A 17,528-nucleotide genomic window follows, 5' to 3' on the forward strand; every position below is an offset into this window, starting at 1 on the left:
TCTACTTCCAAAAAAACTCATTTAGAAGGGATAAATTCTACTGCATTGACTACAACATACCACGAATCTATCAATGCTTTGAAGTTATGTAGCATCACAGTTTTCAATAATTAACAACAAAAAAGTGATTACCATTTATACTCTAAGAATGATTTAGTATTGTCTTACATGCTTATAACATTGTCACCTTAAGATCTCAAATATAGTCCCTGTCCTTCCTGTTACAGCCAATGCTATAATCTGAAAAGTATTTATAACTGAATAAAGTAGTACATGCTCCACAAATGAGAATAGCACCTACGGTTTTATGACGATTAAACTATATATTCATAAAGTTTACTGCCTCAAAGTGTCTGAACTTCTCTCACACAAACAAAATAGCTACTCCTTCAAAATATTCCAAATAAAAGAGACCATCACTAATCTAATCAGCAGGATGGACAATATGTACGAGGTAGGGTACGGTTTATGTACATTACAGCTAAAGATAAAGTAAAAATAGGCAGTTAAATCATATGGATTCACATGGATCATATTTTCAGAAAGGTAGTATGTACAGAAAGCAGGTATGTAACTCAAAAAGGTACAGAGAAAGAAGCTGGTCAGCTAGTGAGTCAGAGAGTATTTTATTTATTTTTTCAAATTATTTCTAAACATTTTGATCCACCTAGTCAATTAACAAGTGATCTCCATAATTTTGTGGCTACAATATGTACCAGCTTATCTCCTTCCTTCTGTTACTGTATTCTTTTTACTTCTGTTACTCCCTCTTTCTCTTGCTGTATCATAGACTGTAGGATTACCAGAGAAAGGATCTTTTTTGTACAATGCTTATATATTGGACTCCAGGATACCAGAAGGAAAGTCTAGACCTCCTAAATCTCAGGTGAGGACCCATCTCTCCCCTCAAGGCTTTGTTGCTATGGATTACAAAATGATAATGAAGAGATGACAATAACAACATCACCGTGATTTTAAACATGTCCAGCTGGAAGCCACCCTATCTGTGTAGGAGAACTCTCAGAGCACAAAGGACATCATTAGGAAACTAAGGTTGCATGAAAAAGCTTACCTCCAGTCTCACACTATGCGCTAAGCAGAGCTTCTGCACTAATTCAGTCACTTCATCTACAGTGAATTGTCTCTCAGTTTGTTCCCTTTCATATAGCATGTTGGTCACATACAGATCCTCGGAATCCACTGAAAAGAAATATAAGCAGAAATTAGATATCTGGTTGCTAGCCATTTGCTATGGCTAACATCAAATAATAGGGAAAAGTTATTCTCTCAGGATTTATTTTTACATATAAGAATCACTCTAGTATCAGTAGAACCAGGGAATGAATGAATAAATATGCTTGCAGTCAGGCTGAATTTGAGAATGCTGCCTAAAAGCAAATGTGGTCTGGAAGAAAGAGTCAGAGAAACAAAACAAAGATGCACATGATGAAAATGTCATTTTATATCAATACGCCTATAGCAATGGTCCTACCACCCTTTCTAATGGTTTATCACCCTTTCTAATTTAATTTAATTACTCATCCAGTCCCACACTTCCAAACTACCAAATATTCAATAGGAGATTTAGGTGCCAAGAAAAATAAATGGTTGGGCTCTTAATTTCTTCATGAGGAAGAATCTTGTCATCTTACATCAGTATAACAAAAAGCATTACAGAAATTAGGATTTTCCTTTAAAAAGGTGAATTTATAGGCATATATACATAAATAAAATGTTTCTCAAAGTTTAGAGCTCAATTTTTAAACTTTTTCTCAAACAAGCTTCACATTAATATTAGTAAATTTCTTCTCCTAAGCAGACACAGAGTGAAGAGGGAGCAAAAAGTGAAACAGTTCTCAGACATGACATACTCATTAGAATGCCATTAGGACTTAAAATTATTTGGGCCCCATTTGTTAACAAACCAGGAAATGTCCACAGACAATTGCATATAAGATGGCCAGATTCAGTGAGTAAAAAGACACAGAGAAAAGGCTGTCTATTCAGGAAATCTATGACTTTTGGAGATCCACTCAGCTTACAGAGCCTCAACTTCCCAAAGAAAGGCCACTGTCAGTAGCCCAGCCTGTACAAACATATTTAAACACATGAAAGGAAATATCTGGCACGAAAAGAGTTCTCACAGGCAAGACACAGTCCCAAGATTTTTCTAGGAGATTATTTTAGTTTGCCTTGTGTTACCTTTCTTGTACAGTGTCTCTGCTTCTACCTGAAAGAGTTTCAGTGAAGATTGTGTTTTTGTCTTTGCCCCACTTCCCTTCTTAGAGAATGGCATAACAAGGTTGGATTCTGTACATTTGGCTTCTGCCAGGATTCCATCCTTAAAGCTCTGAATGCATTCCAGTTCAGAAGACAGGATCTGCTGCTCAGACTGAGAGGGACAAATATTTCAGGGCAAGCCTTAACATCCATGTCAATCTGCCCAATGCTTGCTTTCCCAATTTCATGGAGGATTACAGTTATGTGACACAGTGAATTCTCCTATCTAGACCTTTGATAGCCTCTGCAGCATTAAGGTTAATACATTCATTATTTTCAGTCTATGCTATCCTTTACCGAAATGCAACTGTTACCAACTTTCAGTGTTAAATGGCCTCAAATGATTTCAGTCTGCAAAGCACCAGGGTTAAGCAGGTCTTTTTGGTCAGCAGAAAGCTGAGAACAACAAAACACTGGTAAATGATGACAAGCTAGTACAATACAAGTAAGTTTCACCTAATAAAAATGGCATAAGATACAAACATTGACTGTATTTGACATAAACAGTGGAAAACTAAGTTTTGCTTTTAGAAAAGTTTACATCTTTCCAAAGTTTTCTAAAAATAAAATGCTTACTTTGCATGGGAGTTTTTCTCTCAACCACGTCTCTCTAACCCTCCTTTTATTCTCTAATTTTACTTTTAGTTTACCACTAAAGGCATAATACATTTAAATGACAGGGTTTAATCCAAGCGCCTAACAATGTGTTGCATTTATACTGTAGTTCATCTAGTATTATGCAAATTCACATTAAAAAAAGACGTTCAGTGACTAAAAGGCATTACATGGACAATAACATTCACCATTTCATTGCTAAAGATTCAAGTTTGGGCAGACACAATAAATGTAATTGAGCATGTAAGACTATTTAAAATGTTTTCACTTATATTATCAAGAATGTTCCCACTAGCAGAAGCACGACAGGAATTGCAAACCTGGTACTTAGATCATTCAAAGAAACTAGAAGAACCTGTAGAAGAATCGGCATCATTCCTAAACACTTACTGACTGAGGAAGAGCAACAGACTGCACAGAAGTAAAACCAGAATACCGATGAGAGCAGAGGTTTAAGTCCCTTGTCTTGACAAGAATAGGCCCTTTTCGCTGATACTTGGTTGGGCATATTCCCAGAATATCCATCTAGTAACAAATATAAAATGTTAAATCATACAGGAATACACACAACACAAGTAGGTATTATGAACTATCACAATGAACTAAAATTATTGCTCTGGTGTAACAACAATGGCACAGAGAACTAAGTCTCCCTTGCAGGTAACTGGCTTTGCCACAAAAAACAGGGCAAGGCCTGTCATTTAAAAGATGGTCAAATTTTGTAAGATTCAGGGTTTGCTTGTTTGTTTTTTAAACTTCATTCTGTTATTCTGAGTCAGATCATTTACAAACATACACTTTTCCATTTCTTATTTTCTAAGTTACAAGGGAAGTCTTAACTCGGAAAAGCATTTCTACACAGAAAAAAATGTAATTGCATATGGATGTCCCAAGTGTTATTGAGAAACATCTATTTAAAAACTAGTGTGTAGCTGTAGCATGAGAATGAGGGTGCACATGACATCGATGGTTACTGCTCTTCACAATAGGATAAGAACAGCCCTTGAGATATCTCAGGTACAATCATACAAACGTGGACAGCAGTGGCATACTCTGGACTATTCTTTCAGTGTAACATAGCAGAACTTGAGCTTAAGTTTTCAAAACAGAATGTTTCAAGAGCTTTGAGAAGCCTGATTTTAAAGCCTCCTGGAATTGATGAAAAAAGTGGTACTTCAATGGCTATACTATCAGTCCCTTTATGATTATTGTTCCTTTTCAGAGGTAAAATTCAAGCTCTAGTGTTCTAACATCTCTCAGAAAACCCTGCAGTACTCAGCTCTCCGCCAAGTAACAAAGTAGTGGTTTCCAATTCCCAACAAGAATGCAAATTACAGGTGAATTAACAACATTTTCTGTAAAATGCAATCAGACCATCATAGACTACTGACTAGTCACCAAGCAGCAATAATTTTCAGTTACTTTAAAATAGACTTAATAAACCAAGGGCTAACAGCCACCCCTGAGTATGACCCTACCAACACTCTCACCTCTTCAATGATTCCACCAGCAGTAGATGCTTGTGATGTCTGCAGGATACTAAGAATACCTCGCTTAATGTTCAGCGCCCAAGTCTGTTCACTCCTTACAGGACAGAGCTTTAGAATTTTCCCATCATAGAAAGAAAAGTGAAGAGGATGCTGTTCTAGTATTTCTCTGCAATAAAACAGTTTGTTTCTTGCTTCAAACAAAGGCTTCAAGGCAGTTTACTACATTAAACTTAGATTTTTATGATCAGAATTACTCCCTCACAATGGATCTGTTTTATTCTGTATCTGTTCTTTTTAACAAGCCTCTACTCTTCATTAATTCATCCGGACTCTAAAATCCTTTTAAAAAAGATCATCAAGGTGATCAGCATCTTCTACATAATTATACCACTTAGTTAGGCCAACTCCTGGGAAACTCTTTACAAGTAACTATATTACAAGAGAGACATGGAGCTACTGGAGAGAGTCCAGCATACGGCTACAAAGATGATCAGAGAGCTGCAGTACCTGCCCTATGAGGAACATCTGCGAGAGCTGGGCCTCTTCAGCCTGGGGAAGAGAAGATTGAGGGGGGATCTTACCAATGTGTACAAGTACCTGAAGGGAGGGTGTCAAGGGGACTGGGGTAAACTCTTTTCAGTTGTCCCACGTGACAGGACAAGAGGCAATGGGAAGAAATTGAAGCACAGGAAGTTCTGTCTGAATGTGAGGGGGAATTTCTTCCCTGTGAGAGTGACAGAGCACTGGAACAGGCTGCCCAGAGAGGTGGTGGAGTCTCCTTCTCTGGAGATCTTCAAGGCCGGCCCGGATGCAACCCTGTCTAACATGCTGTAGGTGACCCTGCTGAGCAGGGAGGTTGGACTAGATGATCTCCGGAGGTCCCTTCCAACCTTACTGATTCTGTGATTTTATGATTAAACTAGATTTTTTGCCTTTAACAGAGTGACTCCATTTAATAAGAAAGCTTTTTTATGATTCAGGGTGCCTTAAGCTTTGATAAATATATCTCAGTTGCATGTTTCTCTAATGTTCCTCTTCAGCTTTGGTATACACAAGAACAACTGCTTTCCGATCAATCTGTGGCTAATATTTTCCTTCTTTACTAGGTATATATACTGGGCCTCCATCTAGATGTTATCCCTCACTCCCCATCATCACTTTACTCTTTGTCCCAGTAATTTTGCCTATTGAAAGTACAGAGTTCTATTTTCGCAAGAGACCACATTTTACACTGATTTTCATTCTTAATGTAATGTATTTTGATCATAAGGAATTCCTTTAAAAGGGGGAAATAAGTCACTGAAAGGAAGGAAAAGAATTTTACAATAGCCCAAAGATCTGTTCCAATAAAGAGAGATACACAGGTCATCTGCACATTAACTGTGGAGCTAACTATTTGTCTTATCAATGCGGGGATAAAGATAATGTAAGAGAAAAAACATTTTTAATGCACCAACACCTGCATGAAGTCCTTGCTGAAGAAGAGACTGCACATCAGATAAGGGTTTCTGTACTCCTAGGCAACTGTGCTTGCTTCTGTTACTATCTGTGGAAATTACATGCCTGTTCACAGGACAAGCTAGACCACAGTGTATTCACAATAGGCTGAGGCAAATGCTAATAAGGTTTGCTGGTCTGAATAATCATTTTCAATAGTCAAGCTTCACTGAATGCTTTCTTTGCTACCTCTACTCTTGGCCTTTCTACAGAAAACAAGACACAAATATCCTTACTTCTATGAAAATCCTACAAAAAACTTTGTAGAGGAAGATGTGTCTGTAATAGCAAATGATCTGAACAGCACCATTCATACTGTGGAACACAAAGCTTTTCTTGATGAATACAAAAAGCAATGCATTTAGTCCAGACTTGCTCTTTCTGACTCTCTGAATTGAGTCAACTACCTTAGTTCTCATTGTTGTTTAAAGGCTGAGAATCTAAGTGGCAGGACAAAGAGGGAGGTTACCAGGCTCAGCTTAGCCAGACAACAGAACTGCTTTTTTTGATGACCCAAGAAGCATCAAATCTCTGGGAAAAATAACAGACCTCCACAGTTTGAAGAGACCTTTCTGTATAAGCATCTTCACAAGTGTTTATACCTTTGCAAGTCATAACACACTGGCTGTTATGAATGAACTCATAAAAAAACAAGAACATAAAAGGGTGAAGTTGGCATTAGAAAAATAAATGCAACTTAAATGTCTTGGAAGAAAAAAGAGCCTTTTGCATTCAGAGGAATAAAGTCTCCCTCAAAACAAAACCTTTTGAAATGGACTTTCAAAATCCAAGAGTCCATATAAGTAACAACAGCAACTCAGATAACTCATAAGCTATCCATATACACAGTTAGCCAGCTAGATACCTGAGAATTTGTAACAAAAAATCATTTTAATTGTCTATTCTCTGAATGTTTTCACATATAAAAGGGATGAAAACTATATTCAAAAAAAATCTGACCAAAAGTCCTCATTTTGTTCATGGTGCTCCTTGATCCTTTTTCAACAAAAAACTGAAAACTAAACAGAGTAAAAAACATATAGTAAATGGTACTGAAGTGCTGCTAAACCATATAGCTTCAAAAAATCCAAGAACTAAGTGAGATTAGAAGTTTTTCTACCTTAAACTGTCCATTTCCTTCAAGGATTCCTCTCTGGAAGCAAGAGTTTTCTTGATTTGTACATCTTGCATCTAGAAACGAAGATTATAGAGCAACAAATATCACTCTCAAGAGGAACTTGTAAACTGTCACAGAAGTACATGTAACTAGAAGAACGGACTATGAAAAAAGCCTTAGCGTTGCAATCAACACAGCCCCAAAGGCCCAAGTCACATCCAGCCACCAAAGGCCCAGGATACACATCTGAGACTATTTCTACATAATTTCTTCTATGAAGAATTATTAAATGCATTCTATATCCCTTTCATTTTCAAGCCAACATTATCTGCTCTGGGGGAAAGTAAGAAAGTAAGTGTTCTGGCTGAAGAAAGGTCCCTTCTATAGAAGTGGAAAAGCACACGCACTACCATGTTGGTAGAATTTTGAGACTAACACTGGTACAAACGCCCAGTGCTCAGTAGACATTTCATAGCTTAGTCTTACTGAATTCAGAGGAGAAAATGTATGTTTGAGTTTATTACAGAATTTCCTAAGGTACTTGTAATTTGGCTGGCTGTGCTCAAGAAGAAATGTTCTCAAATTAAAAAGCAAGAATGGTGACTGCCTCCTGCAATACAGACTGCAACTGCTGTTCATTTTTCTCCTTATATATATATATATGTGTGTGTGTGTATATGTGTGTGTGTGTGTGTGTGTGTTTAATAAAGACAAGCATCCAATTGCGTATTCTTTTGTCAATTTTAGGAGGCCTAAACTTAAAGAGCTAGAAAATGGGGAGTCTGGCCACCAACACTGCAAGGTAGCAGAGGGCATGATTAAGTCTGAAGATGGTTTACCCAAACTCTCGCCTTTCATGTAAAATCATGGGACCACTAGCCAGTCAATTCTAGCTATACGGCTATGTTACACAAGTAACCATCCTATTTTTTGTTGGCCTTGTATATATGTGAATACATGTATACACACCCTTCACATCTCTGCTGCACAGAACCCATTAACGAGTCCCTCTGTTAACCTGAAGAAAAGCTATGGCAGATAAGAGTTTATTTTTCATGCTCCACCTGCTAGGTGCTCAATCCGACTCACAGCAGGGCTCACCCCCAAAAATGGTCTGTAATTCAAAACTGGCCTCTTGCTCTGTCAATGGGACAGAGATTTCCCATCAAAAATGAAGCACTACAAAACTGAATTTTATACTATGCTAGGTATGGTATCAATCCAACAGCTCCCAGAAGTCACTCAAGTTCTCTTTAAAAGCTTTGCTATTTTTAATTTACTGCTACAGATATGAAAATGCTTAAAAATAAATCAAAATCCTTTTGAAGGGATTAGCTTCATCTCCAGTTCTGCTCTACACATGACAGAACACTGGAACAGCTGTTCCATTTAGGAAAAGAAATGATTTATCTGCCCTTTAAAATAGGCTAATACTTACACTTAATTTGAAGCTGTGTAGCATCCAAGCAATTCTGCAACTATAAGAATGAGTCCCAGAATTTAACTGTCTTTTAAATATAAGAAAAGGAAGTATTTTAAATATCCTAAAGAAAGACACAGCTCCAGGTCAGCTCATTCCCATTGCTCAAATGTTATGACAATACTCACTTTCAAAACCATCTGGCACCTCCCCAAAGCCACAATGGTCACTGTGCTCTCCAGAGATACACCACTGCTTTTGTAAATGCTTCCCTGCAGGAATGTGGTAGTGACTGTTGAATACCTGTAGCTGTATCTGGCTCCTTTGGGGAAGTACAATGCACTGTGTCCTAGGAAACATACAACAAAAACATTTTTTGTAGTCTATTAGAAAACAAAAGCTTTCTTTTCTCTATTTCTTCTATATTTAATAGGGATCATTGAACTGCAGAGAAGGGAAAATTCAATGAAAATATTCTCCCTTGCCTCAGGGAAGGCACACCTGGAAAAAATAACCACTGTGGCTTCCATGATGTCAAGCTTCCTTTTCTCTGCCTCACAGCAGCATTGAGACACTTAAGAACTTTCAAATGATGAAACCATGCAGAGACGGAACGACATTAAGCAAGCAAAGGGTCTCTGAGCAACACTATCTGAGTAGGCAGCTAAGAGGTCAGGATGAGATCTCCTCAAAAGCAGAATGCTCTAAACCCTCAGTCTCTTACACTGAAAACTGCACATTCAGGCACCTGATGACAATGTAAAAGAGAAGCCTAAGTCACACACCGCACCTCAAGCTAGTTTAACCAAACCTTTCCAGGTCAGTCCACTACCCAGTGCTTCTGTCTGTTCCTCCCTTTACAAGTTTTGTGCCTGCCCATTGAAGGAGAAGTCTTCATGCCTGTCTCAGTGTGGAAGGAGCTAACACTGCATACTAGAAGAGAGACATTCATACATAGCTGGCTTTTGTGCTGCATTAGTTTAATGGCTTGTTTAGCTTTAACGTTTATGAGAGTTCACAGAATGTGAACTTGAGGCAAGTTTGTGCAAGGCAAAGCTCAGCAGAACTCCTCAGCAGATCACTTTACAGTCAAACCCAGCTCAGACATAAGTGACATTCTTCTAATAACACAACATCCTTGCTGAAGAGGAGTAGGATTTCAAATCCCTCCCTCTTTATCACAGACAAGGCCTGAATACCATCTTGTTTTACTCACCTACACACTCTGCAAAACAGGAAGCTCCATGCCTTAAACTCTCCAAGGATCCTGCAACAACAGGTAAGATTACTGAAGGGCATTGAAAATTTGCATGAAAATACTATGAAGTATTAAAAAGCAGGCATGTATAGTTATCCTGAGGGCTATAATGTCAGAGCAAGTCACAGAGATCATATCCAACAGCTTGGTGTTAAGACTCACCTTTGCATTTGTTACAAATGATTCTTATCTATTCTGTATTACTAGAGAGACTATTTGCCCTAATGTGATGTCTACAAACAGTTTCAAGAGCAAGAACCTGGGGGTTGCAAGTTCCCGTCAAAGGAGCCCATCACAGCATTCAGAGTTGGATTCCTTCGTAGCCCACTCTGGAGTGAAGGACAGATAAGGCCCACAGTTACTGTTTCAGTCAATATGCACTGAAATGTGGGTTTTTTTATGTAGACATATTTATCATTTCTCTTTCCTCTTCTTTTCCATTTTCTGCCCTAACGACACAAAAAGCTCACAGAAGAGAGAAAACTAGGATATTACCCACCATTCGTGAAGCTCTCCTTCATAAAAGAGAATTATTAGTGCATAATAACTTATTTTTTTAAAAAAAATCAAAAAGACAAATCAAAATGGTTGAAGCAAAAAATGAGTCTTTTATACACTCTGTCTTGGTTCTCAGAATATCCAAATAAATTCCATAAACTCATAGGATTAGGTAAACTTCCTAATTTCTATGTTACTGTTTTCCAAATTTCATTCATTCCACATCCCTCCTAACCAAAAAGATAACTGTAATCAAGTTTTCTGATTATATCTAAGTTAGAAGGAGTACAAATTCAGACAGGTTAAACCAGCAGTGAATACATCTGTTGTGATTAATGCACCATAACGTTCAGGAGGCAGTTATCTTGTAGTGATGAAGTCCTAATTCACTGACAGAAATAAACAACATGGACATAAAATAGAGGCAGGGGAAGCAGCCTGCATAATTTATTTTCACAACCTCTTTCTAAAAACTTTGTAACACTAATCTTCCTTGTAATTCCATAGCTTTCATATAGGTAGAAATGGACATAAAATTGGGGGTAAAAAAGTAAGATTTTAGGTATTCTCTTTATACAGAAACATCTTAAAGACAACTATTTAGAAGCTAAACATCATTTTTGTTCAGAGTTAAGACATGTGAACACACAAAAGGTCAGTGCAATTCTACCATCCTCTTCTTCCCTTTGTCACTCACTAGCCTTAGCTATTTAATGAGCTGTTCCAGGTAGAAACCAAAGCCTGGCCCAAAAAATTCATGAGAGTTTTGCTACTGAGTACACTGCGACTAGACTTTGTTCTCATTGCTTTCCCTACATCTGTACCATACACAGCACGTACGCAAGTGTACATGCCATTGTACACTTATTAGGAATGGAAATGCAGTAATATCATGGATTATCAAAGAAAAGGAAAGAAATCAAGGCCCTCATTCCCCCACTCCTGCATATTCTCATCAGCGTTTAAACTAAGTGAGGTTCTGCTTTATGCAAAGGCAAATGATGCCTGCTTAATTAGGGATTCTTAATCAAAAAAAACCCACACATTTTATATGCCCTATTTCACATACTTCATATACATACTTTACTATGGGCTTTTAAATCAATTTGTTACAATCAGGGAAAATTTCTGTTTAGCTGAGATTTTTACTGCATGTGGCCATTCAAGATATCAGAAGTATCATTTAAAGCAGAACAGGAACAAAGCTTTACTGGTGAAGGAAATCTTTTCCAGCACCAGCAGACTAAGGAACAAACCCTTAAACATCACAAGTCAAGGCTGGACATTGTTCAAGACATCCTTTAACACGGGAGAGTCTGTTCTCCAGCATGACTTGCATTTCACTGGGAGAGCAGGGAGGTTAAGGGGCTGCAGGACACACCTACCCCCAGAGGTAGATCCGCTCCAGCCAGGCATAGCGGCAGTGTGAGGCACAGCCAGGCTGCTGAACACACAGCCTCCGCTTCCCTTCTCTGCTCAGTGCACACACATCTACTCTGGAAGCTACTGCAAGTTTCACATGAATGCTCTGACACTAAATGACCTTAAAAAAGCCTGGCAGAATTACATTCATCTAATTACATTCAAGCACTACTAGAGGACGTACAAGTACTTGATGAACTGGAAAAAAAATGTTTTCATAGACAAACTGGGCAATAGTGAAATTCAAGGGTCTCTAATTCCTGTGCAATCACAGCAATTGCCTGTACAAGCACAATGTTTTGCCATTCAAGGGGCTAGTCTGATACAAACCAGACTTCAGCACACACAAAAAAAACAGGTCACTAAAACCCCAAGAGATCCTTTTCACCTCTGGAAAATGCACAGATACGATGTTGAAGACTGGCCTAGCAGTCTCATTCTCTTGGGAACGTCTGTGACAAACTTGAGCTGAATTATAGGAATACTCAGAAAGAAGCCCTACGACAGGCGCACACAGCCGCCTCCTTCCAGGACCCGAGCTCCTAGCATCCTCTGGCACTCACCTCAACAACTTAACCCTAGAAATCAACAGGAATGTGCACACTGCAAAAACTGTCAAATCAGCTGCTCATATCTACTGCTGTGTTATACAAGGAACAGCCAAAATCAAACATATGATATTGCTGCACTTCAAATATATGGCACTTGCATGTATCATAGGGAAAGATTATTTTACTTTATTAATACCTTTAACAAAAGATGTTATTAATTAGTACTAATAAAAGCATTCAGCCCTAACTTGCTATTATTTATAGATCTTTCTTTGAAATAACTTCCTCCGGTAAGAAGATCCATAATAAGTACAATCACCTCCCCTCAAATCTATGGTATGTTATATGCTAATAAACCTTCATGTTCAGCCGTAACTAAGCATCTCCATATTCCTTAGTGCTGCCACCCATTGGAGACAAAAGGTAAGAGTGCCTACTGTTCTGCTTCTGTGCTTTTAGATATTTTGTATGCACCATACATCTGAAGGAAATGCTTTTGTCAAAATATTGCATTTAAAAACACACATTAGCATTACTTGACTGAAGTCGTATTTTCCATTCTCTTGATTCCTTTTTTTTAAAAACTTCAGAAAGGAATGCACTGGTTTTGGAATGAAAATAAGAAAACATTTGTTCCTTCAGCACCCACTCAAATCCATATATATTTTAATTTCCAAATAAAATTTTAAGTTTCTGGAGGACAGAATCATATTTCCCCAAAAAACATTTTACTTCCACATCTATATTTCTCTCCCACTAAATACACTTTTTTATTTTGCAGAATTAATTCTCTGTGTGGAAGTTACTATTTGACTTAAAAAAGTGTGAAGGAACACGTTATTTTCAAGCAAAGTTGATCCCAGTGCTAAAGATATCTGCAAAATCAGAAGCTTTTCTGGTAATCCAGAGTCCAGATCACACAGCGTAAGAAAAAGATCACTAGGCTATTAATTTTCTATGAATACACCTATCTATACACAAAAGCATACAGGCATTAACTTCTGAATTCCAGCTGCACTGCATTTGAACAAAAAGAACTCATAATCTCCTTGGAAAAAAATCATCTGGAAATAGCTAATGCATCAGGGAAGAAAATGGCTATTTACCTTCCCTCTCTTCTTTTAAATGGTAGAAAAAGTTAGTGGTAAGTTAATGGCCTTTACAGACAAGAAGTCAGTATTATCTTATTCAAAAACTTTGAAATAAATGGTAAACAAATTTTGAAAAATCCTTTCTGTTATGCAGATTTTTAAGATGTTCCCCACCTGTCTTCAGCACCAGATTCAAGAGCACTCTCAGCTCCTGTGTGGACACCCTGAAAGCTGTGGTCTGGATTTTTAAATGTGCTTATCACAGACAGACACTATGGTAGGCTGAACTTCCGAGAATCAGCACTTTGTTAAGGTAGTCTAAATTTAGAGTTTCTGCTCTTTGATTTGCTCTTAAGTTTAAAATTTTCTTCTATCATTTATTTTTGCTTTAGAAGCAGTACGCATGTGATTTCTTTTCAGATGACAAGAGTAGCATTTTCATGAACTTTTCACTTTTTCAAGAACCCTTCATGTTCCAATACCAGCGAGCACAATTTCAGAATACCAGATTATCACAAATATTTTACATGTTATTTTCAAGTAAGATAACGAATTAACTGGCATTATCTCACTGTTTCTGCTGCCTTCTCCAGTAATGTTGAAGGAAGATGCATTATCTACTGCACTCGTTTAAATGCAGGGTGCCTTCCCAACTGCCAATGTGCAAACCAGGAAGCTCAGTAAAGCAAACTGCTATGCCATGCTGAAAACCAAGACCAAGTTGCAACAAGAATTACTGCAGACCTACAAGCTGTTAACATAACTTACAACATCGCAGATGTTTTGCTAGTGAGATCATTCCTGTGCAGAAATATTTTACATTAAGAGATAAGCATCTTAGCAGAGGAAAAAGTTTCTTCTACTTACTCCCTGAAGCTCCTGTCACAATGACACAGAATAAAATGACTGAATGCAGCCCCATGACCATCAAAATCACCCCCTCAGGCCAGAAGTTAACAAAATCACATTAGTTCTCCTCTCCAAGGCACCTCTGAGGAAGGCAGTGAAAGAAAACTACTTTCACAAAGCAGGAGCTCCTTATCTCAAATCCCCTCTCCCAGACAGGGGAGGGGCTCAGGCAAGGGAGTCGGGTGGGGGGGGGGGAGGTGGGGAGGGTGCACAGCTATAATAAGGGAGAGAGGCAGATAAACAGGCAGAAACATCTCATTCAAGCTCTGACTGCATTTCATCCCTGTTGCCCTTATACAGAGAGAAAAAGAGAGTGAAGAAGTGTGTGCATTATTAACCTATCAGAAATTAACCAAGAATTCAGTGAAAAATAATGGAGTGCCACAAGATAACAAATGACCAGAACAATCTCATGCAGGGTTAGTAAGGTTAGAAGTACAGCAGGGAAAAAGGAAGGCAGAGAGGGAGAGAGAAACAGACAGACAGACACCACTCTAACATGTATTTCCTGCTGATTCACTAAAAAGCACAGAAGATGAGGGCACAAACTTTAGGGCTGAAAGAAGTGTTGCCAAGAGAAAAGAGGTTCACAGGGTGCAGCCCACCCATTCAACCGAAGTCTCACATTCAAGAGGTCTCAAAGCTTGCCTAAAAAAAATCGACAAAAACATTAAACTACAGTCCATCTAGTAGCAATCAAGCTTTTACAACCTGTCAAACATATGTCTTCCAGGGTTCACTGAACTTCCGGTAAAGGGCTTCCCTTCCATTCCTGCTTGAGCACATCTTGCTATCTATCTCCTACTTGTGCATTCTTATAGATCTTCCTGGGTACTTGTCACTTCCCTTCCCCAACAACCTATTCCCATGTTTATCCTTAACACAAATAGGATCTCTGAACACCTATGTCACAGAGGCATCGTCAAATGCAGCTACTCAGGCACTCTGAGATCATCTCTGCTTCGGACGCACAAAGATTTACTTTCTCCCCCTGTTACACCTAACTTCTAACCACAAGCCGCTGGTTTAACAAGACGCACAAACATAAATCACAGATAACAGTCCCAGTCACTGGTGCCACACTCCCGAACTAGTCTGTGCTATCACAGCTTCTCAATATACTTTGCATAAAACAATGACCAAAGGTCAGAAGGAGAGAAAAACATGTCTAAAAAAACGATAAAAAATTGCATGATAACAGACAGATTCCTTTAGCAAAACTCAAGATCTATCAAATCTACACAAGGTTTTGGGATGCCTCAGGCTTGCAGTACATACACAAATCAACAGTACTGCACATTATGCCCAATCATGTAGCAAGACAGGGGAAATAAGCATCTTCCTAAGAGGTTAAACAGGCATTTCACTAAGAAAATTGGTCTCTTCTGAACAGCTTTCAGAAAGGACTGATGGTGTTTAATAACACCCACGTTTTAATGATTTAAGAGAAATTCTTAGCTACAGATATCAGCATTTCTATCACTGCTTCTACAGTAACAACACATTCATGCAAAAATAAAGCATTTACAATGGAGGGTGTGTCATGGAAGAAGAGTTCTCACTAAGGATTAGCAAACAAACTTTCTGAAAAGATTCAAGACTGGAGCAACAGAGTTTTCACTAGTAAATAGTGGACATTATTGCAAACAGTTACACATACACTTAATTTTAAGCACAAGTAATCCTGTTAAATGTAAAGGCTAAAATAAATGCAGACACAAAACACAAACAAATGGAGTCAAGAGAATCTGAAATGTTTGTAAGAACAGAGTGGTAGCTATTTAGAAGTGACCAGTGATCTTTGGACACCTGAGAACAGGACAGGTCCAGTTTCAGACATCACTCGGGGATCCAATATCCAGCATGTAGCTGCATTTCTCCCCTTCTGATACCAAACTGAGCATCAAAGTCAGTAATAAGTAACACTGTGAGCCACAGACTGAATACTGACATAGAAGATCCATTAAAAATAACAGATATTGCTACTTTCTACATAAAACATTAATTGTTTTTGAATTAAACAGAACTACACTTCAATAGATTACAACTCAGAGTCAAGTTGTAATCAGTTCAGGTCTCTGAAGTAAGGTTTGACATTCATAATCTTTTTTAGGCTCTGATCCCAAGGTAAATTCAAAGCAGACAGAACTGCTAGAACTCATCAATGTCAAAGGGCTCAACAGCAGGGCAGAGGTCAAGAATTTGGGGTTTGTTAGAGGTGATTATGTTTTTGAAAAGAGAGTTCAGTGTTACCTGTAACTTCCTTTAATTTCCATTGTGTTCCAATTGACTTGCTCTGATTTTTCAGTTAAAACTGCAAACCACACTTTCCAAAAAAAATCAAACTTGCATGTTAAGTTTCAGCTCTGGGGTTCCCATTCTTAGTGAATAAACTATATTTAAAAAAGGAAAGAAAAATACATTGTTACAGATGTATGAGCATACACAAATATTTTTATATCTGAGTTTGTTTCCCTTTTTATCTTCAGTTTCATAAAACTACTAATAATTTTATATATATATATATACATATATATATATAATCATTAACAAAACTGAGGCTTTTTTGTCAAATACATTCCAAACAACTTTTCTCAGTATATCACAGACTTTGGCCCTGCACACTTAAACATCACAATTAAGAATTAAACATTGGATTTACATCAGAATAATTCATGCATGAAAAAGCCAAATCTTTAAGATAAAACATGTATCATTAGTATTCTGTACTTCATTAGCTTCTTTCATTCAAGTGGATTGATACGTACAGGATTCAGTCCAAAACTGAAAAATAAGCCCAATGTCTTTCAAATACATTTTTCTACCTCCCAAAATTACCACTTTCTTAAAGCAACAAGTATTCCCCTCAAAACAAACAAAAAAGCTCCTAAAGAGAAATTTCCAATACAGTGCTTTCCCAAATAATTTACTCCTACTTTTTAAAATGCTCAGGAAAATTAGAAAAAAGTCCTGCAAATACATTAGTTTAACGACACTCAGGAGACTTGTGCTGGCAGCAAGTTTCAGAAAAGTATTCATTTTAAAGGTTATTATACTCAAGGTTATAAAATGAATTGAAAGCAAAATACTATCTCATACAAAATGAAATAAGGATGTACATGAACACTGACAACAAACAGTAAATAACTGATTTTCATTTCAATAAATAACATACGTACAATATTTTCAATATCCCTGATGAAGTCTGAGCAGCTTAGTGGTTATCGCAGTGAATTTTGAAAGAGTTATCTCAAGGCTGTTTCTTCTTCAAAATGACAGTGGGAACAGGCCACTTAATTCCTCTACTACTTCTACATCTGAAAAGTCTACACTGCAATCGCAAGAAATCTGAGGTTTAATAGACTAGTAAAGTCTTTTCT

General features: G+C 37.7%; 1 protein-coding gene across 1 annotated transcript in view; it reads right to left on the bottom strand.

Moving 5' to 3' along the window:
• The window catches only part of LOC134147453 (uncharacterized), a 95,476-nt gene extending 83,885 nt beyond the window's left edge, over positions 1 to 11,591 (bottom strand). Inside the window, exons 1-8 of the mRNA XM_062588600.1 lie at positions 11,561 to 11,591; positions 9,636 to 9,686; positions 8,608 to 8,768; positions 7,003 to 7,073; positions 4,386 to 4,551; positions 3,286 to 3,420; positions 2,203 to 2,392; positions 1,073 to 1,200 (exon numbers count right to left, since the gene is read on the bottom strand). Coding sequence (XP_062444584.1) covers positions 1,073 to 1,200; positions 2,203 to 2,392; positions 3,286 to 3,420; positions 4,386 to 4,551; positions 7,003 to 7,073; positions 8,608 to 8,768; positions 9,636 to 9,686; positions 11,561 to 11,591 — 933 coding nt within the window. The remainder of the gene's footprint in view (positions 1 to 1,072; positions 1,201 to 2,202; positions 2,393 to 3,285; positions 3,421 to 4,385; positions 4,552 to 7,002; positions 7,074 to 8,607; positions 8,769 to 9,635; positions 9,687 to 11,560) is intronic.
• Between the last annotated feature and the right edge of the window lie 5,937 nt (positions 11,592 to 17,528).

This window comes from Rhea pennata, chromosome 15, assembly GCF_028389875.1.
Source record: "Rhea pennata isolate bPtePen1 chromosome 15, bPtePen1.pri, whole genome shotgun sequence".
Classification (NCBI taxonomy): Eukaryota; Metazoa; Chordata; class Aves; order Rheiformes; family Rheidae; genus Rhea; species Rhea pennata.